The following is a 24662-nucleotide window of genomic DNA, read 5'->3' as shown; positions in this document are numbered from 1 at the left end:
CTTACATAATGTATTGTACTCCAGTTACACCCAGAGCTGCAGTCACTGTTCTACTGTTACCTAATTACTTAATGTATTGTACTCCAGAATATGTACAGGACTGTGCCTGTGTAATAAGCAATGCGGCAGTGATGCCTTTAACGGCTGTAATGTGCCTGTACAATAAGCAATGCAGCCGTGTTGCCACGACGACTAAGCAACTGTCGCTGATTGGTCGCAGCCTAACTGCCGCGACCAATCAGCGAGGTGGGATTTCCATTACAGACAGATAGACAGAATTAGACAATTATATAGTAGATATACTAGCTGAAGAGCCCGGGGTTTGCCTGGGCATAGTAACCAACTGTGGTTAGTAATAACAAATTATAATGATTATAATGCACATAAAATCCGTGCATCTAATCCTATCCTGTGTGATACTGACTGCTGAGCCGTGTATCTAATCCTATTCTGTGTGATACCGTCTGCTGAGCCGCGTATCTAATCCTATCCTGTGTGATACTGACTGCTGAGCCGCGTAACTAATCCTATCCTGTGTGATACTGTGTGCTGAGCTATGTATCTAATCCTATCCTGTGTGACACTGTCTGCTGAGCCACGTATCTAATCCTATTCTGTGTGATACTGACTGCTGAGCCGCGTATCTAATCCTATCCTGTGTGATACTGACTGCTGAGCCATGTGTCTAATCCTCTCCTGTGTGATACTGACTGCTGAGCCGCGTATCTAATCCTATCCTGTGTGATACTGACTGCTGAGCCGTGTATCTAATCCTATCCTGTGTGATACTGTCTGCTGAGCTGTGTATCTAATCCTATTCTGTGTGATACTGTCTGCTGAGCTGTGTATCTAATCCTATCCTGTGTGATACTGACTGCTGAGCCGTGTATCTAATCCTATTCTGTGTGATACTGCCTGCTGAGCTGCGTATCTAATCCTATCCTGTGTGATACTGACTGCTGAGCCGTGTATCTAATCCTATCCTGTGTGATACTGCCTGCTGAGCCGCGTATCTAATCCTATCCTGTGTGATACTGCCTGCTGAGCTGCGTATCTAATCCTATCCTGTGTGATACTGACTGCTGAGCCGTGTATCTAATCCTATCCTGTGTGATACTGTCTGCTGAGCTGTGTATCTAATCCTATCCTGTGTGATACTGTCTGCTGAGCTGTGCATCTAATCCTATCCTGTGTGATACTGACTGCTGAGCCATGTGTCTAATCCTCTCCTGTGTGATACTGACTGCTGAGCCGCGTATCTAATCCTATCCTGTGTGATACTGACTGCTGAGCCGTGTATCTAATCCTATCCTGTGTGATACTGTCTGCTGAGCCGTGTATCTAATCCTATCCTGTGTGATACTGTCTGCTGAGCTGTGTATCTAATCCTATCCTGTGTGATACTGTCTGCTGAGCTGTGCATCTAATCCTATCCTGTGTGATACTGACTGCTGAGCCATGTGTCTAATCCTCTCCTGTGTGATACTGACTGCTGAGCCGCGTATCTAATCCTATCCTGTGTGATACTGACTGCTGAGCCGTGTATCTAATCCTATCCTGTGTGATACTGTCTGCTGAGCTGTGTATCTAATCCTATCCTGTGTGATACTGACTGCTGAGCTGTGTATCTAATCCTATCCTGTGTGATACTGACTGCTGAGCCATGTGTCTAATCCTCTGCTGTGTGATACTGACTGCTGAGCCGTGTATCTAATCCTATCCTGTGTGATACTGCCTGCTGAGCTGCGTATCTAATCCTATCCTGTGTGATACTGACTGCTGAGCCGTGTATCTAATCCTATCCTGTGTGATACTGTCTGCTGAGCTGTGTATCTAATCCTATCCTGTGTGATACTGTCTGCTGAGCTGTGTATCTAATCCTATCCTGTGTGATACTGACTGCTGAGCTGTGTATCTAATCCTATCCTGTGTGATACTGTCTGCTGAGCCGTGTATCTAATCCTATCCTGTGTGATACTGACTGCTGAGCTGTGTATCTAATCCTATCCTGTGTGATACTGACTGCTGAGCCGTGTATCTAATCCTATCCTGTGTGATACTGTCTGCTGAGCCGTGTATCTAATCCTATCCTGTGTGATACTGTCTGCTGAGCTGTGTATCTAATCCTATCCTGTGTGATACTGACTGCTGAGCTGCGTATCTAATCCTATCCTGTGTGATACTGACTGCTGAGCCGTGTATCTAATCCTATCCTGTGTGATACTGCCTGCTGAGCTGCGTATCTAATCCTATCCTGTGTGATACTGACTGCTGAGCCGTGTATCTAATCCTATCCTGTGTGATACTGTCTGCTGAGCTGTGTATCTAATCCTATCCTGTGTGATACTGTCTGCTGAGCTGTGTATCTAATCCTATCCTGTGTGATACTGACTGCTGAGCTGTGTATCTAATCCTATCCTGTGTGATACTGACTGCTGAGCTGCGTATCTAATCCTATCCCGTGTGATACTGTCTGCTGAGCCGTGTATCTAATCCTATTCTGTATGATACTGCCTGCTGAGTCGTGTATCTATTCCTATCCTGTGTGATACTGTCTGCTGAGCTGTGTATCTAATCCTATCCTGTGTGATACTGTCTGCTGAGCTGTGTATCTAATCCTATCCTGTGTGATACTGACTGCTGAGCTGTGTATCTAATCCTATCCTGTGTGATACTGACTGCTGAGCTGCGTATCTAATCCAATCCTGTGTGATACTGTCTGCTGAGCCGTGTATCTAATCCTATTCTGTATGATACTGCCTGCTGAGTCGTGTATCTATTCCTATCCTGTGTGATACTGCCTGCTGAGCCATGTGTCTAATCCTATCCTGGGTGATGCTGACTGCTGAGCTGTGTATCTAATCCTATCCTGTGTGATACTGACTGCTGAGCCGTGTATCTAATCCTATCCTGTGTGATACTGACTGCTGAGCCATGTATCTAATCCTATCCTGTGTGATACTGACTGCTGAGCTGTGTATTTATTCCTATCCTGTGTAATACTGACTGCTCAGCCGTGTATCTAATCCTCTCCTGTGTGATACTGGGCTCCCCCTGCAGTCTGTGTCAGAGGGTGGTCTGTGTTGGCACGGTAATAAATTGTGTTATTTCCAGCTTTACAGAAGGACGATAACACCATAGAAATGATAAGAATAATAGGCCTCAGTTACCACAACTGTCTACAAAGAAAACTGTTGCTGATAGCAACCAATCACAGCTCATGTTTCATCTATTAAACAGCTCTGGGACAGCATGGCGACTTTTGAGTGGCGACTTTTGTGTTTCGACTTTTATGTGGCGAGGTTGGTGTATGTGTGGTGAAATGTGTGCTGAGGGTGGTATATGTGGTGAAGCACGTGGTAGTGTGTGGCACATTTTGTGTGTGTGTTCATATCCCCTGGTGTGGTGAGTATCCCATGTCAGGGCCCCACCTTAGTAACTGTATGGTATATACTCTTTGGCGCCATCGCTCTCATTCTTTCAGTCCCCCTTGTTCACATCTGGCAGCTGTCAATTTGCCTCCAACACTTTTCCTTTCACTTTTTCCCCATTATGTAGATAGGGGAAAAATTGTTTGGTGAATTGGAACGCGCGGGGTTAAAATTTCACCTCACAACATAGCCTATGACGCTCTCGGGGGCCAGACGCGTGACTGTGACAAATTTTGTGGCTGTAGCTGCGACGGTGCGGATGCCAATCCCGGACATACACACATACAGTGGGGCAAAAAAGTATTTAGTCAGTCAGCAATAGTGCAAGTTCCACCACTTAAAAAGATGAGAGGCGTCTATAATTTACATCATAGGTAGACCTCAACTATGGGAGACAAACTGAGAAAAAAAAATCCAGAAAATCACATTGTCTGTTTTTTTTTCATTTTATTTGCATATTATGGTGGAAAATAAGTATTTGGTCAGAAACAAGCAATCAAGATTTCTGGCTCTCACAGACCTGTAACTTCTTCTTTAAGAGTCTCCTCTTTCCTCCACTCATTACCTGTAGTAATGGCACCTGTTTAAACTTGTTATCAGTATAAAAAGACACCTGTGCACACCCTCAAACAGTCTGACTCCAAACTCCACTATGGTAAAGACCAAAGAGCTGTCAAAGGACACCAGAAACAAAATTGTAGCCCTGCACCAGGCTGGGAAGACTGAATCTGCAATAGCCAACCAGCTTGGAGTGAAGAAATCAACTGTGGGAGCAATAATTAGAAAATGGAAGACATACAAGACCACTGATAATCTCCCTCGATCTGGTGCTCCACGCAAAATCCCACCCCGTGGGGTCAGAATGATCACAAGAACGGTGAACAAAAATCACAGAACCACGCGGGGGGACCTAGTGAATGAACTGCAGAGAGCTGGGACCAATGTAACAAGGCCTACCATAAGTAACACACTACGCCACCATGGACTCAGATCCTGCAGTGCCAGACGTGTCCCACTGCTTAAGCCTGTACATGTCCGGGTCCGTCTGAAGTTTGCTAGAGAGCATTTGGATGATCCAGAGGAGTTTTGGGAGAATGTCCTATGGTCTGATGAAACCAAACTGGAACTGTTTGGTAGAAACACAACTTGTCGTGTTTGGAGGAAAAAGAATACTGAGTTGCATCCATCAAACACCATACCTACTGTAAAGCATGGTGGTGGAAACATCATGCTTTGGGGCTGTTTCTCTGCAAAGGGGCCAGGACGACTGATCCGGGTACATGAAAGAATGAATGGGGCCATGTATCGTGAGATTTTGAGTGCAAACCTCCTTCCATCAGCAAGGGCATTGAAGATGAAACGTGGCTGGGTCTTTCAACATGACAATGATCCAAAGCACACCGCCAGGGCAACGAAGGAGTGGCTTCGTAAGAAGCATTTCAAGGTCCTGGAGTGGCCTAGCCAGTCTCCAGATCTCAACCCTATAGAAAACCTTTGGAGGGAGTTGAAAGTCCGTGTTGCCAAGCGAAAAGCCAAAAACATCACTGCTCTAGAGGAGATCTGCATGGAGGAATGGGCCAACATACCAACAACAGTGTGTGGCAACCTTGTGAAGACTTACAGAAAACGTTTGACCTCTGTCATTGCCAACAAAGGATATATCACAAAGTATTGAGATGAAATTTTGTTTCTGACCAAATACTTATTTTCCACCATAATATGCAAATAAAATGAAAAAAAAACAGACAATGTGATTTTCTGGATTTTTTTTTCTCAGTTTGTCTCCCATAGTTGAGGTCTACCTATGATGTAAATTACAGACGCCTCTCATCTTTTTAAGTGGTGGAACTTGCACTATTGCTGACTGACTAAATACTTTTTTGCCCCACTGTACATACATACACATTGAGCTTTATATATTAGATAAACATATATATATTATAGAAATATTTACTGACTGATGGATAAGTACAAATCAATTGGTGCTTGTTTTTTTAATAGTAAACAAGTAACAATATTTAAAGGGATAAAAGATGAAAACAAAATAAGGGGGGAGGTATACTTTAATAGGGAATATGGGAATTTGGGAAAAGGAATAATTAAAGGGAAAGAAGCAGAATATAAAAGGAGAGGTCAAACAAACTAAGAAAATGAGCAATAAAGAGAAAAAGAACAAAGAACTAAATCAAACAATAACAACAAAAAATCTGTATGAAAATAGGGACAATAAAGAACATATCTGCTACCAGCTGCGTGCCATGTACTGTATGACACAGCCGTGTCTGGAACATACATACGTGTGACCACTGACCTGACAACCACAAAATGGCAGAGAGTCTTACACATTTAGGCCAAGTCAGACCTATATAGCGCCTTGTAACAAAAAAAAAATATATTTTTCAGCTAAAATTTTTTAACTGATTATTAGTGATGAGCAAGCGTGCTTGGATATCGTGTTAGCTGAGCATGCTCGGGTGTTATCCGAGTGTCTATGGTGTGCTCGAGTAATATGTTCGAGTCCCCGATGCTGCGTGTTTTGCAGGTATTAGGCAGCGGCTACACATGCGGGGATTGCCTAATATACAAGCAATTCCCGCATGTGTTGTGGATTTCTAACAGACGCGAATCATGCAACCGCGGGGACTCGAACATATTACTCAAGCACGCCCAACACACTCAGACAACACCTGAGCATGCTCAGCTAACACGATATCCGAGCACGCTCGCTCATCACTTCTGGTTATATCTCAAGTTGTAACACTGACTGATGCAATACTTAGGGTATGTGCACACATAGTTTTTAGTCTCTGCGGATTTTGTAGAGAAAACCGCAGGAAATCCGCAGGACAAAGTGCTGCGGTTTTTCTGCGGTTTATCTGCGGATTATCTGCGTTTTTTCTGCGGTTTTGCCCTGCGGTTTTACACCTCATAATGGATGAGGTGTAAAACCGCAGCGTTTCTGCACCAAACAATTGACATGCTGCGGATTGTAAACCGCAGCAAAACCGCGCGGAAAAAAACGCAGCATGTGCACAGCTTTTTTTGATTTCCATAGGAAATAAAGGTACTGTACAACGCAGCAGAATCTGCTGCGTTTCTGCAGAGCCAAAAACGCTGCGGAAACGCAGCAGAAACCGCAAAGTGTGCACATACCCTAAGGGTATGTTCACACGTTGCATTTTTTGCAGTTTTTTTATGCGCCAAAAACCAGAGCGGTGTTTTTACCATTCATGCAAAATGGGTGAAAAGCGCTGCAAAAACGCTGAAACTGCCATGCATCGTGCTGCAAAAACGCAGCAGGGCTCAAAAACCCGCAGGAAAAAAAAATGCAACGTATGTGTGAGGTTTCAGAAATCTCATTGATTGTGCTGGCACTGTGAAACCCTGCATATTCATGCACCAAGTATGCCGCGTAAAAAAAAGGCAGCAGAAATGCCACATGTGAACATACCCTAAAAATGTCACGTTTGTCTTAAAACTCGCCCATGAATTCCTTACAATATAAAACGTACCTGTGCCTTCCTACCGTACTTGGCAAACCTGTAATCTCATTATTTCGGAGGTCCAACCAAACGAGGTGCGGCAGATGGAAGAACAAATCGTCCGGGAGAGAGGGCAGTGCATTTCCCTCCAGATGCAAGCTCTGAAAAAAATATATACGTTTGTTAGAGATGAGCGAATCATCTCAGTGTTGCATTTTAAGAAATTTGGCGGACCTGGCAAATCCGTTTTCTTTTTTTTATAGAAAACAGAGGATTACATGCGCTATAGAGTATGCAAATAAAGTCCGTGGAGCCTCGTTTAAGAGTCTCAAACACGGGACTAGCCAGATCTTCCTCCAGGGAAGGACCCTCCGGGACAGATGGTGTAGTGCAGCAATGATGTTATAGCCCTCCACAGGCAGGGCTGTTGTCCCAGGGCAGTGTAGATGTGGAGACCCTTAGATGGTGTAGTGTTTGGCGCAGGGGATGTAGCAGTGCCAGGCGGACGGACGCAGGAAGGAATGGAGGACACCAGGGCATGTAGTTCCAAAGCTTTACTCACAGTCTGTAGTGCCCGCTTCTGCGCCGTGTCCTCCGGGTCAGGGACTCAGTCAACCTCCAGGCAAGATGGAATGCTCCCTTCCACGCTCCGCCAACTTATGTGCCTTTTCTGAACGTCTCCTCTATAGCGCCTTTAAGTGTGAAGATCTCCTAGTACTGAGTTACACTGGAGTTCCTCCTGACAGATGTTCCCAAGAACTCTACTTGTACGGCAGACAGCTGTAGCCTGCTTCGGGGACTCCCTTCTCCTGAGTCCCGGCTCTCTATCTGTGTTGCTGTTGTGCCCTCAAGTCTTAGATGGGAGTAGTGCATTTACAGCCCACTACTCCACCTGTGTCTGCTGCAGAACCATTAGTGTTCATACAACCTCAGGGACCGGGCCCCGGCCTTGCGCTTAGAACTTCTAGGCAGGGTTCTTCCTCTAACCCACGTCCTCTGTGTTCCCTTTCACTCCTACGTTCCGTACTTGTCTTTCTCTCCTATGGAAGCTCAGGCTTCAGTTTAATGTCTTTCTCCTTCTTTCCTTTCCCGTGCCAGCTGGCTCCGATCACTGAGGCAGCTGCAGCACTCCTTCCTCCATCCCTCTTCCAGGGATCCCCACTCCTCTCCGAGTGGCTTCCTCTCTCCCACTATCCTTCTGACTGACCTGTAATCCTAAACCATACCGCTCTTTTATGTGTTCTAAACTCCACTCACCTCCAAACAAATTTAGTGTTCCAAGCAGGGAACCACCAAAGGTGCTCTGCCTCTCTCTAGGCAAGGAGCCGCAATGTGGTTTTGCTGAACTACTATATTGTGTGGGGTGCGAGTGTTGGAGCGTGGTCAGGAGCCTCCAACTTACCTGGATGGTGGGGCACCACACCTCAGGAGGAGGTGCAGTACCTCTGTGGCGACTGAGCCTCAGGGGCGCCACACATACATGACCTCAAGTGTGGCCGCTTCCCCATAGGGTCATGTAGTCATCACATCACATGGTATAGCATAATCAATCAGGAATGACTATTATAGCCTGTATAAAAGCTGAGACAGGGAAGGCAGCAGCCATTCTGTGGTGAATCTGTATAGTTAAAGCTCACAGCATAGGGACATGAATCCAAAAAACACTGCACAGACTTCACAGATAGTGACAGGACAGTGACTGTGAAGGGATAGAATAGAAAAACACCTACCATCCGTTTACACATAGTTACATATGTGGAGATCTCATGGACATTACTAAGGCTGTGTTTGAGTTAAAGAGCTATTTAATACAGTCCTAGGAGACCTCAGGGTGTTACACAAGTATTTTCAGGGCAATTGGGGGCTTTGCTGTACCTGTTATTCATGGCGATTTGATTTACTGCAAATCAAATTTTGGAGAAAAATTGAACTAAGCTGACAAATTCGAATGTCAAAAGATTCCCTTGTCTCCAGTGTTCATACATGTTAAATAGTGATGAGCAAGCATACTCGCTCATCACTAATGTTAAAATAAAAAATAGGAAAGGGAAATACTAATCAACACAAAATTCTAACATATACGGATGTGTCTGATGGACAGTCCATCACCGGTGGTGGTCCAACGTTTGGGACACACAGCAATTTTGAAAAAGATGAAGATGACGTGTTGGGGTAGTGAATGTGGCAGCTGCTCTCCTCCGCACAGTCAGGTTGCTGTGACTCCACTCCCCTCAGGAGATGCCCTACACCGGCGAGGCAGCCCCCATACCCTCAGGAAAAGTGTGGGGGGGGTCCCAGAAGTTGTAGAGATCATGTCGTGCTTTTTGAGTCCAAGGAGCTGATAAGAAAAGTACATCAGAAAAATTCTATAACTTTTTATAATACAAGAATGTTCTATAATACAATGGAAGTATTTGCTGAAACAGGAACCCGTTAACAATTTCAGCACCAGAAGGTTTTCTGCCTTGGCCACTTCATTACCATGCCTACTCTAGCAGGAAAAGCCTCAAGACAACAAGGTCGTTGTGCCAGCAGTAATTGATACTTTCATGGGGAAGATTTGCTAAACATTTCTCTGGACTGCAACGAGAGGGATGGGCAGAGACGTGACCGAATAATGGTGTTAGGACCAGTTGGCCGGCCCTCTACTAACCGCACAGAGGCAATGACAGCTGCACCGTTGTTCCTTTCTGGTCGCTGTTAACATGTAACCTGCAGTAACAGCAATGCACAACGTGGATTTATCCAGACCGTGTTACATTTACTCCATCCACATAAAGTACAAAATAAACAAACTGCAGCCAAACTATACAAAGAACATACATCAGCAAAATAAGATTCCAGCACACGGATTTCCAGGCAAGAACCGATGCTAACACCTCACTAATGTTGTTCTAGGGGTTTTCCGCACCACTGGGCCGACGCACACAGGAAATCAGAACGTTTAAACGTTAAAAAAAAAAGTAGCGTCCTCCATTGGAAAACAATCTCTTTTTTTTTTCACAGGCAGCTCATGATGGTGAGAAAGGAAAATTGTATTAGGGAGCAGTCAGACAGCCGTATAAACAGAGATCGGACTGCTAATGGACGGACTGACCGGCGGCTCTCTCGACCCGGGCATGACAGGTTCAAACTTAGAGATGAAAGTGGATGTAAATCCGTGCTGCCGAGGATCCAATCTACGAAAAGAGACCAGATACAGTACTTATCTTATGGGGTTTTGTTTGTCAACACATTTCGAGGTAATCATACATCTGCATCATTGGGATTTGACCTGATTAAAAGGTACTGTATGATCACCCCGAAACGCGTTGCCAAATAAAACCGCATCAATACTACATCTGGTCTCTTATCGTATATTGGTTCCTCGGCAGCGCAGGTTTACATCCACATTCACTTCCACATTTGTACCCTATTTAATAAGTAGCACTGCCGAATCCAATGCTTGGAATCCAGAGCCCTGTTTGTGGGATCAGTGGTGGTGGTGCCAGGGGTCGGACCCCCAGCAATCAGTAAATTATTCCTTATCTTCAGGATAGGGAATAACTTTTTTGACTCTGGGAATACCCATTTTAAATTTGGATTTATTTGCACTTCAGCCAGCAGAACATGGATTGTTCCTAGTGTGATTCATGAAATTATCTGTGGCTTTTCAACATGGAACCCACAGCAATATATTCAGGTTGGTGTGGATTTCAAGATCCACAACACATTCATTGTTTTCCATAAGGATATTTTCCCATGTGAATAAGGCATAAAATATCACATTCACATGTATTACTAATGCAATGGTAGCGGATTCTGTCACGATTTAGGGATAAAATATGCACTTAAGTCCCAATAGAATCCTCAGCAAGCAGATGCCGTCTTAGACCTCAGTCACACGTCTGTCTTTAACCCCTTCACCCCCAAGGGTGGCTTGCACGTTCATGACCGGGCCAATTTCTACAATTCTGACCACTGTCCCTTTATGAGGTCATAACTCTGGAACGCTTAGATGGATCCCGGTGATTCTGACACTGTTTTCTCGTGACATATTGTACTTCATGTTAGTGGTAAAATTTCATTCAAATAACTTGCGTTTATTTGTGAAAAAAACGGAAATTTGGCGAAAATTTTGAAAATTTCGCAATTTTCCAACTTTGAATTTTTATGCCCTTAAATCACAGAGATACGGCACACAAAAAACTTGATAACTAACATTTCCCACATGTTTACTTTACATCAGCACAATTTTGGAACCAAAATTTTTTTTTGTTAGGAAGTTATAAGGGTTAAAAATTGACCAGCGATTTCTCATTTTTGCAACACCATTTTATTTTTACGGACCACATCACATTTGAAGCCACTTTGAGGGGTCTATATGATAGAAAATACCCAAAAGTGACACCATTCTAAAAACTGCACCGCTCAAGGTGCTCAAAACCACATTCAAGAAGTTTATTAACACTTTAGGTGCGTCACAGGAATTTTTTTGAATATTTAAAAAAAAATGAACATCTAACTTTTTTTCACAAAAAAAATACTTCAGGTTCAATTTTTTTTATTTTACCAAGGGTAACAGGAGAAATTGGACTGCAAAAGTTATTGTGCAATTTGTATGCTGATACCTGATATGTTGGGGGGGACGACTGTTTCGGCGCATGGCAGAGCTCAGAATGGAAGGAGCGCCGTTTGACTTTTTCAATGCAAAATTGGCTGGAATTCAGATCGGACGCCATGTCACGTTTGGAGAGCCCCTGATGTACCTAAACAGTGGAAATCCCCTACAAGTGACCCCATTTTGGAAACTAGACCCCCCCAAGGAACTTATCTAGATTTGTGGTGAGAACTTCGAACCCCCAAGGGCTTCACAGAAGTTTATAACGTACAGCGGTACAATTAAAAAATCATATTTTTTCCACAAAAATGATCTTTTCACCGTCAATTCTTATTTTTCCAAGGGTAACAGGACCCTAAAAGTTATTGTGCAATTTGTCCTGAGTACGCTGATACCCCACATGTGGGGGTAAACCACTATTTGGGCGCATGGCAGAGCTCGGAAGGGAAGCAGCGCCATTTGACGTTTTTGGCTGGAATTGAGATCGGACACCATGTCGCGATTGGAAAACCCCTGATGTACCAAAACAGTGGAAACCCTCCACAAATGACACCATTTTGTAAACTAGACCCCCCAAGGAACTTATCTAGATGTGTGGTGAGCACTTTGAACCCCCCAGTGCTTCACAGAAGTTTATAACGCCCGGGCGTGAAAATAAAAAATTCGTATTTTTTCCACAAACATGATCTTTTAGTCACCATTTTTTTTATTTTCCCAAGGGTACCAGGAGAAATTGGACCCCAAAAGTTGTTGTCCAATTTGTCCTGAGTACGCTGACACTCCATATGTGGGAAAAAACTACTGTATGGGCACACGTCGGGGCTCGGAAGGGAAGTAGTGACGTTTTGGAATGCAGACTTTGATGGAATGGTCTGCGGGTGTCATGTTGCCTTTGGAGAGCCCCTAATGTACCTAAACAGTGGAAACCCCCCACAAATGACCCCATTTTGGAAACTAGACCCCCTAAGGAACTTATCTAGATGTGAGGTGAGCACTTTGAACCCCCAAGGGCTTCACGGAAGTTTATAATGCCCGGGCATGAAAATAAAAAAATTGTATTTTTTCCACAAACATGATCAATTAGTCCCCAATTTTTTTATTTTCCCAAGGGTAACAGGAGAAATTGAACCCCAAAAGTTGTTGTCCAATTTGTCCTGAGTACGCTGACACCCCATATGTGGGAGAAAACTACTGTATGGACACAAGTCGGGGCTCGGAAGGGAAGTAGTGACGTTTTGGAATGCAGACTTTGAGGGAATGTTCTGCGGGTGTCATGTTGCCTTTGGAGAGCCCCTAATGTACCTAAACAGAAGAAACCCCCCACAAATGGCCCCATTTTGGAAACTAGACCCCTAAGGAACTTATCTAGATGTGTGGTGAGCACTTTGAACCCCCAAGGGCTTCACAGAAGTTTATAATGCCCGGGCATGAAAATAAAAAAATCGTATTTTTTCCACAAACATGATCAATTAGTCCCCAATTTTTTTATTTTCCCAAGGGTAACAGGAGAAATTGAACCCCAAAAGTTGTTGTCCAATTTGTCCTGAGTACGCTGATACCTCATATGTGGGAGAAAACTACTGTGTGGACACACGTCGGGGCTCGGAAGGGAAGTAGTGACGTTTTGGAATGCAGACTTTGATGGAATGGTCTGCGGGTGTCATGTGCGTTTGGAGAGCCCCTGATGTACCTAAACTATTGAAACTCCCCACAAGTGACCCCATTTTGGACACTAGACCCCCCACGGAACTTATCTAGATGTGTGGTGAGCACTTTGAACCCCCAAGTGCTTCACAGAAGTTTATAACGCTCGGACGTGAAAATAAAAAAATCATTTTTTTCCACAAAAATGATATTTTTGCCCCCAATTTTTCATTTTCCTAAGGGTAACAGGAGAAATTGGACCCCAAAAGTTGTTTTGCAATTTGTCCTGAGTAGGCTGATACCCTACATGTGGGGGTAAAACACTGTTTGGGCGCATGGCAGAGCTTGGAAGGGAAGGAGCACCATTTGACTTTTTCAACTCAGAATTGGCTGGAATTGAGATCAGACGCCATGTTGCATTTGGAGAGCCCCTGATGTGCCCAAACAGTGGAAACCCCCCAATTCTAACTCCAACCCTAACGCCAACACACCCCTAACTCTAATCTCAGCCCTAACCCTAGCCCTAACCCTAGCCCTAACCCTAACCCTAGCCCTAGCCCTGGACCTAACCCTAGCCCTAACCCTAACCCTAATGGGAAAATGGAAATAAATACATTTTCTTTTAAGTTTATTATTTTTCCCTAACTAAGGGGGTGATAACGGGGGGTTTGATTTACTATTTATGGCAGTTTTAATGTTTGGCAGCTGTCGCATGCTAAAAGACGCTTTTTATTGTAAAAATAGTTTTTGCATCACCACATATTGAGAGCTATAATTTTTCCATATTTTGACCCACCGAGTCATGTGAGGACTTATTTTTTGCGGGACAAGTTGACGTTTTTATTGGTACCATTTTTGGGCACGTGACATTTTTTGATCGCTTTTTATTCCGATTTTTGGGACGCAGAATGAACAAAAACCAGCGTTTCATGAATTTCTTTTGGGGGGGTGCATTTACACCATTCCACGTGCGGTAAAATTGATAAGGCGGTTTTATTCTTCTGGTCAGTACGGTTACAGCGATACCTCATTTAGGTCATTTTTTTATGTTTTGGTGGTTTTATGCAATGAAAACTATTTTATATAAAAAATAATTATTTTTGCATCGCTTTATTCTGTGAGCTTTAACTTTTTTATTTTTTCGCTGATGATGCTGTATGGCAGCTCATCTTTTGCGGGACAAGATGACGTTTTCAGCGGTACCATGGATATTTATATGCGTCTTTTTGATCGCGCGTTATTACACTTTTTGTTTGGCGGTATGATAATAAATCATTATTTTTTGCTTCGTTTTTTTATTTTTATTTTTTAAGGGGTTCGCTAAAGGGGTTAACTAATGGGACAGTTTTATAGGGCGGGTCGTTACGGACGCGGCGATACCTAATATGTGTACTTTTATTGTTTTGTTTTTTTTTATTTCCAAAAAATGGATTTATTGGGGGAATATTTTTTTTTTTCTAATTTATTTGGCGATTTTTTTAAAATTATTTTAACACTTTTTAAAAATTTTTTTTAACTTTATTACATAGTCCCAGGTGGGACTTCACTATCCTTCACAATCACAGCAATCTGTCACAGGCACTACTGCAGGCTTCCTCAAGCCTGCGCTTTGCAGGCACTGAGGAAGCCAGCTCCCTGCAGGCCCCCGAAGGCCCCCGTCGCCATCTTGGATTCGGGGGCCTGTAGGGAAAGAGACCCCCGCAGCAGCGCTGCACATTGCGCTGCTGTGGGGGGCTCAGTGAAGCACGGAGGGAGCCCCCTCCCTGCCGATGCTTCCCTTTAACCCCCGGTACACCGCGATCATGTTTGATCGCGGTGTGCAAGGGGTTAACGTGTCGGGGGCGGTCCGTGACCGCCCCTGACACATTGTGCCGGGTGTCAGCTGTGATAATCAGCTGACACCCGGCCGCAATCAGCGGCGCTCACCACGTGGGCGCCGCTGATCGCGCTAGACGTACTATCCCGTCCATGGGCATAGGGGCCCGGGTCCCATGGACGGGATAGTACGTCTGATGTCAGAAAGGGATTAAACAAGTACGGTACATGAAAAATGGCACTGGTGTCATCAGTGTTTTCCATCAGTCTATGGTCGGTGTATTCATTTTTCACTGATGGATAAAGAAATTAAGAAAAAAAAAATACAAAACTTTTCCTACACTTTCCAATGTTACACATGGACACAAGAATGGCACACAGATGACATCCATGTGCTGTACATATGTATCACAGACCGATAGACTTGCATTGGCCCTTTTCATCCACGATACAGGAAAGGAATAGAAAGGTCTCCATATTTTGCACAGACACACAGTCCACAAAAAAACACGGACAAGTAAATATTACCATAGATTATGGCTCAGTGGTTAGCACTACAGCCTTGCAGTGCTGGGGTCCTGGGTTCAAATCCCACCAAGGACAACATCTGCAAGGAGTTTGCATGTTCTCCCCGCGTTTGCGTGGGTTTCCTCACGGTTCTCCGGTTTCCTCCCACATTCCAAAGACATACCGATAGGGAATCTAGATTGTGAGCCCTATCGGAGACAGTGATGATGTCTGTAAAGCGCTGTGGAATGGTGCTACATAAACGAGTAAGATAAATAATGGTTACGTGTTCTATCTGTGAAGAGATGGAAAGAACACATACATGCAACACGGACGTGTGAATTAGGCCTTAGGCAACTGCTGAGTGAGCTACGGCCGGTACAGGAAAATGCTGGCGTTGGTTTCCCTGAAGTGGCTGCACTGGCGGCTTTGCCATCGTTATTGCGGTGACTCCGCTGCCGGCATCTTTTACTCTACACCGTGAAGTAGAAAAACGGGCAGGTCACTTCTTTTAACCGCTTCAAACTTTCGAGACCCTGAGATGGTTAAAAGAAGGGACATGAGTTGGAACATGTACACAGCAATGTCGTTCTTACATTGCTGTGCACCATGTTCATTTTATGAGACGCCTTTTGCGGAGCTTTTTCAAGAGGATTCTGGGTGGAATGTACGTGAAAAGAAAACAATGCGTAGCCTTAAAGGCCTCTTTTGTGATTGAGCCGAGTCATCCACAGCAAGAGCCACGCTTTGTGATCACCCTCTGGACAGAAAATACTAAAATCTCAGCTGTAACCACATGAACGTACCTTTATACAGGGGTTCTCTCTGTAAAGATCTTCACTAAGACACTGGAGATTCTTCTTACTTAGGTCTAAAGTTTCCAGCTTTTGCTTTGCAGAGGAGTCTTTCCCGTTGACTTGATCTTGAGAGGTTCTGGGACGTTGTAATATGGAGGAATTCATATCGTCAGCCAAGGTTACAGCGACTCCACTGGCTAGTAATGCCTGGAGATACAGAAGTGTACAGAATGTTCATGTGACCAAGACTCCCAATCCCAATAACATACACATTACAGCCCAACGTAAGCAAAAGACCAGGCGTGGGGTGACGAACAAAGCTGGACAAACCTCAGATAGAAGTTTATTTTGCAGCTGTGCAAAAGATGCATGGTCGATAGAATTAATGAGGTGCTTTAAAACGAACCTGAATATGCAAATTGTCTCTTAGGAGATGAAGAGGACTCTGTAGAGACAATCTGCATATTTAATTTCCCAAAGCATAGCTTTTAAGTCTCCTCACTCTGATACGTCAGGCCTGACATCACTCTCCACAAGGAGAATCGTTACCCCTTAGACTCCAGTCCAGAGCCTCTTACCTAGTCAAATTCAAATCAGATCTCATGCTTTGCACTGATCAGGGGCAATCATCCCGAAACACCTTGTCTGAAATTGGAGATTCTGGTTTGGCTTTTATCATAAATCATGTGACGAGGCTGGTTAAATGGTCGACATCAACTTTTAGGATTGCTGCTTCCAATAGGCGGCGCTAGAACTCTAGTTTTCTTCCTCTCTGAAGAGACAATTTGCTTATTTAATTTCCCAGAGAAGCATGCATTGCCTATAAGTCACCTCACTCTGACATGCCAGGCTTGGCATGTCACTCTCCACAAGGAGAAACGTTATCCTTTAGATCCTAAAACGAACCTGAAAACATGTACACAATTAAAAAAAAACCTCCCTGTTAATGTTATCTCCAATCCGTGATGCATCGGTGGCCGAGCTGTCTCCAATCCGTGATGCATCGGTGGCCGAGCTGTCTCCAATCCGTGATGCATCGGTGGCCGAGCTATCTCCAATCCGTGATGCATCGGTGGCCGAGCTATCTCCAATCCGTGATGCATCGGTGGCCGAGCTGTCTCCAATCCGTGATGCATCGGTGGCCGAGCTATCTCCAATCCGTGATGCATCGGTGGCCGAGCTATCTCCAATCCGTGATGCAACGGTGGCCGAGCTATCTCCAATCCGTGATGCATCGTGGCCGAGCTGTATCCAATCCGTGATGCATCGTGGTCGAGCTATCTCCAATCCGTGATGCATCGGTGGCCGAGCTGTCTCCAATCCGTGATGCATCGGTGGCCGAGCTATCTCCAATCCGTGATGCATCTGTGGCCGAGCTGTCTCCAATCCGTGATGCATCGGTGGCCGAGCTGTCTCCAATCCGTGATGCATCGGTGGCCGAGCTGTCTCCAATCCGTGATGCATCGGTGGCCGAGCTGTCTCCAATCCGTGATGCATCGGTGGCCGAGCTGTCTCCAATCCGTGATGCATCGTTGGCCGAGCTGTCTCCAATCCGTGATGCATCGGTGGCCGAGCTGTCTCCAATCCGTGATGCATCGGTGGCCGAGCTGTCTCCAATCCGTGATGCATCGGTGGCCGAGCTGTCTCCAATCCGTGATGCATCGGTGGCCGAGCTGTCTCCAATCCGTGATGCATCGGTGGCCGAGCTATCTCCAATCCGTGATGCATCTGTGGCCGAGCTGTCTCCAATCCGTGATGCATCGGTGGCCGAGCTGTCTCCAATCCGTGATGCATCGGTGGCCGAGCTGTCTCCAATCCGTGATGCATCGGTGGCCGAGCTGTCTCCAATCCGTGATGCATCGGTGGCCGAGCTGTCTCCAATCCGTGATGCATCGGTGGCCGAGCTGTCTCCAATCCGTGATGCATCGGTGGCCGAGCTGTCTCCAATCCGTGATGCATCGGTGGCCGAGCTGTCTCCAATCCGTGATGCATCGGTGGCCGAGCTGTCTCCAATCCGTGATGCATCGGTGGCCGAGCTGTCTCCAATCCGTGATGCATCGGTGGCCGAGCTGTCTCCAATCCGTGATGCATCGGTGGCCGAGCTGTCTCCAATCCGTGATGCATCGGTGGCCGAGCTGTCTCCAATCCGTGATGCATCGGTGGCCGAGCTATCTCCAATCCGTGATGCATCGGTGGCCGAGCTGTCTCCAATCCGTGATGCATCGGTGGCTGAACTATCTCCAATCCGTGATGCATCGGTGGCCGAGCTATCTCCAATCCGTGATGCATCGGTAGTTGAGCTATCTCCAATCCGTGATGCATCGGTGGCCGAGCTGTCTCCAATCCGTGATGCATCGGTGGCCGAGCTATCTCCAATCCGTGATGCATCGGTGGCCGAGCTATCTCCAATCCGTGAGGTGGCCGAGCTATCTCCAATCCGTGATGCATCGGTGGCCGAGCTATCTCCAATCCGTGATGCATCGGTGGTTGAGCTATCTCCAATCCGTGATGCATCGGTGGCCGAGCTATCTCCAATCCGTGATGCATCGGTGGTTGAGCTATCTCCAATCCGTGATGCATCGGTGGTTGAGCTATCTCCAATCCGTGATGCATCGGTGGTTGAGCTATCTCCAATCCGTGATGCATCGGTGGTTGAGCATGTTCCCTGGACTCCAGTACCAGTCCATGGCTCTGACGGTAACTGCTGTGCATAGGGGTCAATCTTGTGGTTGGGGGAACACACTCACCCATCTGTTCGATCACTACCAATCCAACTTTTACCACCTATCCAATAGAAAGATGATAAATGCTTGAGGCTAGAACACCCCTTTAATTTGTTGATTCAGTATTTTGTTTTAAATGACCCCAAGTCCTTCAAGGGAAAGTGACATCAGAAACGATCTGTGGTTTCAATCAGGATTTTATGTTAAAGGGTTTTCCAATTTTGGAAAATCCCTCTCCGCTATTGTTTTTTCTGTTTTTTTTTTTTTTCACTTTGATTTTTTTCTTACATATTCCATATCTATAATAAAAAATATCATAAAATCTTGTAATTTTTTATACTGGCCACGGAAGGTAGCGCTGTGCATCCTGCCCTGTACAGACGACTTTTCAGCAGTATCTTTATCATCACAGGAAGGAAACTGCTACAAAAATCAAAGGGTTCAGAATCCGCATAGTGCAGATGTCAGTGACACACAGAGCACGCAGACTCCGCACACAGACACCGCGGGAAGGGGCAGCAGCGTCCTCCGCGCTGCTCGTCTATGGTACTCACAGGTCAGTTATGCACCCGGTGGAGCGGCCGCAAGATCGGCGTCATTCCGGCGGCGAATGTTATTCAGCGTAAAGAAGACGAGAGCGACGCGTTACCAAGACAACCAGAAGCTGCGTACGGCGGCTCAGGAGGGTCAAAGATATTCAAGCGAGAACGCGAACAACCGCAATGTAGTTCTAGCTGCATATACAGACACGGTGCGGTGTGCGGAGGGAACAGGCTGCGCTTATACTCATGGCATTCATTACAGTGTTTAGTATATGTTTCTTTCTGTATCCTTTCTTTCTCTTTCCTCCCTCTTTCCTTCCTTTCTCCTGTTCTATTCCCTCTTGCTGTCTAGTTTTCATTTTTCTTCTTATCCCTGCTTTCCACTCTCTGTGTCTCTCTTCCCTTGTTTCCCTCCTCTTCTCTCTCTCCTTTCTCTGTCTCTCTTTTCCTCTCCCTATTCTCTCTCTCTTTTTCTGTCCCCTCTCCCCTCTCTGTCTCCCTTTTTCTCTCCCTCCTCTCTCTCTTTTTATCACCTTATTCTCCCTCTATCTCTTTTTCCTTTCTCTCATCAGTTTCTCCCTCTTCTCTTTTCTCTTTTTCCCGTCTCTCTTCCCTTGTTTCCCTCCTCTTCTCTCACTCCTTTCTGTTTCTCTTTTCCTCTCTCTTCTCTCTCTTTCTCTTTTCCTCTCCCTATTCTCTATCTCTTTTTCTGTCCCCTCATCTCTTTCTCCCTTTTTCTCTTCTTCCTCTTCTCGCCCTCCTCTCTCTCTCTCAATTTTTCGCTCTCTCCTCTCTCTCGCCCTCTTCTTCTCACCCTCCTCTCTCTCTTCTCTCTGTCTCCCTTTTTCTCTCCTCTGTCTCCCTTTTTCTCTCCTTCCTCTCTCCTCTGTCTCCCTTTTTATCTCCTTCCTCTCTCCTCTCTGTCTCCCTTTTTCTCTCCCTCCTCTCTCTGTCTCTCTTTATCTCACCCTCCTCTCTTCTTCTCACCCTCCTCTCTTCTCTCTTTGTCTCTTATTCTTTCCCTATTCTCTATCTCTTTTTCTCTCCCTCCTCTCTCTCTCTCTTTTTCTCACCCTCCTCTCTTCTCTCTTTGTCTCTTTTTCTGTCCTCTCTCCTCTTTTTTCCCTTTTTCTCTTCCTCCTCTATCTCTCCTCTTCTTGCTCTACTCTCCTCTCTATGTCTCTTTTTCTCTCCCTTTATCTCTTTTTCTGACCCCCCTCTCTCTGTCTCAATTTTTCTCTCCCTCCTCTTCTTGCCCTCCTCTCCCCTCTCTGTCTCCTTTTTTCTCTCTCTCTCCTCTGTCTCTTTTTCTCTCACTTTACGTCCTCGCCTTTCTCTCTATCTCCTCTCTTTGTCTCCCTTTTTCTCTCCCTCTCTGTCTCTTTTCCTTTTATTTTCTTTGATCTGTCTCTTTCTGTCTCTTCTCTCATGTTTCTTTTCTTCTCTGTGACACATTGAGAGTATTTTCTCTTTTTGTTTTCCTTATAGAAAACAATGAATCTGACTCTGTAGAGTGAGAGGAGAGCTGATTTCTATGCTTAGTTCTGTATTGTTCCTGTGCCACATAACTGTGATTCACAGGCATAATACTAATGAGTATTAATCTTTGGGATGTGCAGTATCTCTTATTTTCTAACAAGGTGCAGCAACCATAATCTATTCTGATTCTAAATGTTATACCTGATGTAATATCATATTATATAAATTATATATATGGGTCGCCCTCACACCCAGGGCTGTGGGGTACTCGGTACCGGGCCGGTGTCAGGGGGAAAGTATCACGGCAGCTGTGACCCGGTCCGTGGCCTTGGGCGCCCAATGTCAATGGTGTTGTGTGGTTAATGGAATTGAATAGTTTGTGACGCCACCTGTGGTGTTCGGCAAGGGAGATGTTAAGCCGACGCTGCAGGCAGATCCTCTGGGACAGATGGTGGGATGCAGCAATGGTGGTATAGCCCTCCACAGACAGGGCTGTTGTGCCAGGGCAGTGTAGATGTGGGGACGCCTTGATGGGGTAGTGTCCGGCGCAGGGAATGTAGCAGTGCTGGTGGACGCAAGAAGGAATGGAGGACATCAGGGCTTGCAGTTTCAACGCTTTACTCACAGTTCTTGGTAACCACTGGTGCCTGCTTCCATGCCGTGTCCTCCGGGGCAGAGACTCAATCAACCTCCCGGGCAAGTTAGGCTTCTCCTCTCCAACACTCCGCCAACATGTACCTTTCCTGAACGACTCCTCTATTGCACCTTTAGTGTGAAGAGCTCCAGTACCGTGGTACTCTGAAGTTCCTCCTGTCAGATGTTCCTAACAACTCTACTTGTATCATATGACAGACAGCTGTAGCCTGATCAGGGACCTCCTGGATCCCGGCTCTCTATCCGTGTTGCTGTTGTGTCCCAAGTCTTAGATGGGAGTAGTGCATTTACAGCCAACTACTCCACCGGTGTCTGCTGCAGAACCATAAGTGTCCATACAACCTCGGGGACTGGGCCCCGGCCTTGCACTGAGAACCTATAGGCAGGGTTCCTCTTCCAACCCACAACTCCTCTCTGTTCTCCTACTCCTTCGTTGCGCGCTGTTCCTTCTCTCTCTTATGGAAGATTAGGTTGCAGTTCTACGTCTTTCTCCTTCTGTTCCCTTCCCGTGCCAGCTGGCTCAGGTCACTCAGGCAGATGCAGCACTCCTTCCTCCATCCCTCTTCCAGGGATCCTCCTTCTCTGGGACTCACCCCAGACTCACCTGTAATTCTAAACTTTCCCACTCTTTTATATCTAACTCCACCCACCTCCCAGCACATCTCGTGTTGCGAAGCAAGGACCCACGAAAGGTGCTCTGCTATCCTCTAAGCATGGAGCCGCTATCTGGTCCATTGCTGAACTACCCTGTTGTGTGAGATGCGAGTGTTGGAGTGTGGAAAGGAGTTCCCAACTTACCTAGGTGGTGGGGCACTACACCTTAGGAGAAGGTGCAGTACCTCTGTGGCGACTGAGCCTCAGGGGCGTCACATATATTTTTTCTATAATCACAAAGAGGTAACAATTTATTCTCAGAGTAGAACTGATCCTATCAAGTACTATTAATCTCACTTATGTTGCTAGTTGCTGGTAAAAGAACATACATGAGTGTATATTTCCAAACATACAAAACATGTTGTTTTATTCATCAGTAACAATAAGGAAAAAAATACGGGAATTTCTCTACCCGTTTAAATAACAGAAGTGATTGTAGCACAATTCCAGAATGATTAACCTCTATTGTGGTTACTTTGTGGCACAAATGCCCCTTTATCACATGACAAGACACCATCATTATCATGTGCAAATTTTAGATCAGGGCCCTAATATACATGTTGTATTGGGGCCCGGGCACCTGCTTGGCTCTATACACTGATCTAATCAGGTGTTTTCACCCCACTGCTTCCCTCTCATGGCATGCAAACATTCACAGACATAAAGGGGAGATACTGCAGCTGCGCCTCCCTTCCCCTCCTTCCTTTCTTCTAGTTTCTTTTTTTCTCTATATTACATTTTTTGGTGATTTAGGAACTTTTAAATAATTTGCAAAGAAGTGTAACACATAAATCAGAAATATACCGTATTCGAAGATTATGGAGAAACTATTAGTGTTCCATTGGTGATTTTCATGGACCCACAGACCCATTTTCACAGAGTTATTTGAACTTTTAGGTTTTATTTTTATTAATACTCCTATGAAGCCCAACCTGTGACTGTTTTTTAATAAGAAGGCAGTGATGGGGACCTGCAGCAGCCCCTGCCTGGCTCTTATGTGGCATGATCTTGCTGAGGCATGTTTTGGCACCCATCATGAGATTGCGGGTGACAGTGGGTTGCCAGCGGTACTTACATGGCTAAACAGCAGCGATCGGAGCTGCTTTTAGAGGAAGGCAGGTGCTGGCTGTATAACACCACTATAATGACTCCTGAATAGTGTTGAGCGATACCTTCCGATATCGGGAAATGTCGGATCGGATTGGATCGGACCGATACCCCAAAAATATCGGATATCGCCGATTCCGATACCGGAAACCAATGCAAGTCAATGGGACACAAATATCGGAATGAAAATAAACCCTTACTTTCCTTGTAGGTTAATTCTACATGAAGGAAAACAACTAAGAATAATGTAGAATGTATTGGGGGAGGTGGAGGAGACATTAAAGGCATAGAGGTTTAGCCCAATCAAATGGAATAGCAGGAATTAATTTTTTTTAAGACGTTCGGAGTTTCAAAGATATTGACTATGTTAAAGGGGTTGTCCGGGCTTTTCACATAATCTCAGTGCATATCTGGGCTGCAGAATGCTGACAATAAGTAATTTACCTTCTGTGGCAGGGGCGTATCCAGGGGGCGCCGTCGGCCTGCCTGATGCGGGTCGGCCAGTTTCATAAGTCGCCGACTTTCGCTAAAGTCGAGTTTCGCCGATCGAAACCCGACCATAACGTGAGGCCGGCCATGAGGTCACCGACCAGAGCGCCAAAGTTGAGTTTCCCATAATGCTTCCAGCGCCTGTTCTCAGCCAATAAGCAAGGACGCACACTGTGGGCAACGCAATAACATAGGCAGCGGCCACCACCATCATAGAGAAGGGCATTACAGTGATTGGCTTTCTTTGTGTGGCATCACAGTGGCTATAAAAGCCCCGAGCGCCGGCCGCCATTTTACTTCTGCCGATCTTAGCATAGGGAGAGGTTGCTGCTTCTCAGTAGGGAGAGTGTTAGGCAGGAAAGAACCAAAAATCTGTGCTTCTGCTGATAGCGATTGTCACTGAACAGTTAGTGTGCAGTGACAGGGGAGGGGAGGATGTTTTTGTGTGCAGCAGCGCTGGTGGTTATTAGGCTGCCTTATACGGCCACCTGATAGCTGCATTGCTGTGTGCACACTGCTGTGCAGACTGCTTTTTTCAAAGCACTACTACTTCTTTTTTTTTTACTGAGCGTTCATTTTTTCACACACCATATAGAGGTGTATGCTCCTCACACACTACCGTGTACTGGCTGGCTGGCTGTGTGTGACTCCGTAAAAAAATAGATGGATATTTCACTTTTTCCATACATACACCATATAGAGCTGTCCGCTTCTCAAACAGTATTGTATATCTGCTGT

At 45.5% G+C, this 24662-nt stretch overlaps 1 protein-coding gene across 6 annotated transcripts in view; it reads right to left on the bottom strand.

Annotated features, from left to right (window-relative positions):
• Positions 1–24662, bottom strand: part of LRRC27 (leucine rich repeat containing 27) — a 321234-nt gene that overhangs the window by 59068 nt on the left and 237504 nt on the right. For 4 of the 6 annotated variants that reach the window (XM_073546396.1, XM_073546395.1, XM_073546393.1 and 1 more), the window contains 2 exons: positions 16286–16483; positions 6944–7074 (listed from right to left, as the gene is read on the bottom strand). In XM_073546396.1, the coding sequence (XP_073402497.1) occupies positions 6944–7074; positions 16286–16441 (287 nt within the window). In that variant the 5' untranslated portion in view covers positions 16442–16483. Of the gene's footprint in view, positions 1–6943; positions 7075–16285; positions 16484–19553; positions 19669–24662 lie in introns of those variants that run through there. The other 2 variants (XM_073546392.1, XM_073546397.1) reach the window with 1 other exon arrangement.

Source organism: Dendrobates tinctorius, unplaced genomic scaffold, assembly GCF_039654945.1.
Source record: "Dendrobates tinctorius isolate UK_male_01 unplaced genomic scaffold, ASM3965494v1 ptg000147l, whole genome shotgun sequence".
NCBI classification, from domain to species: Eukaryota; Metazoa; Chordata; class Amphibia; order Anura; family Dendrobatidae; genus Dendrobates; species Dendrobates tinctorius.
Note: the sequence above shows the minus strand (reverse complement) of the source record. Positions and strands in the feature narration are given on the sequence as shown.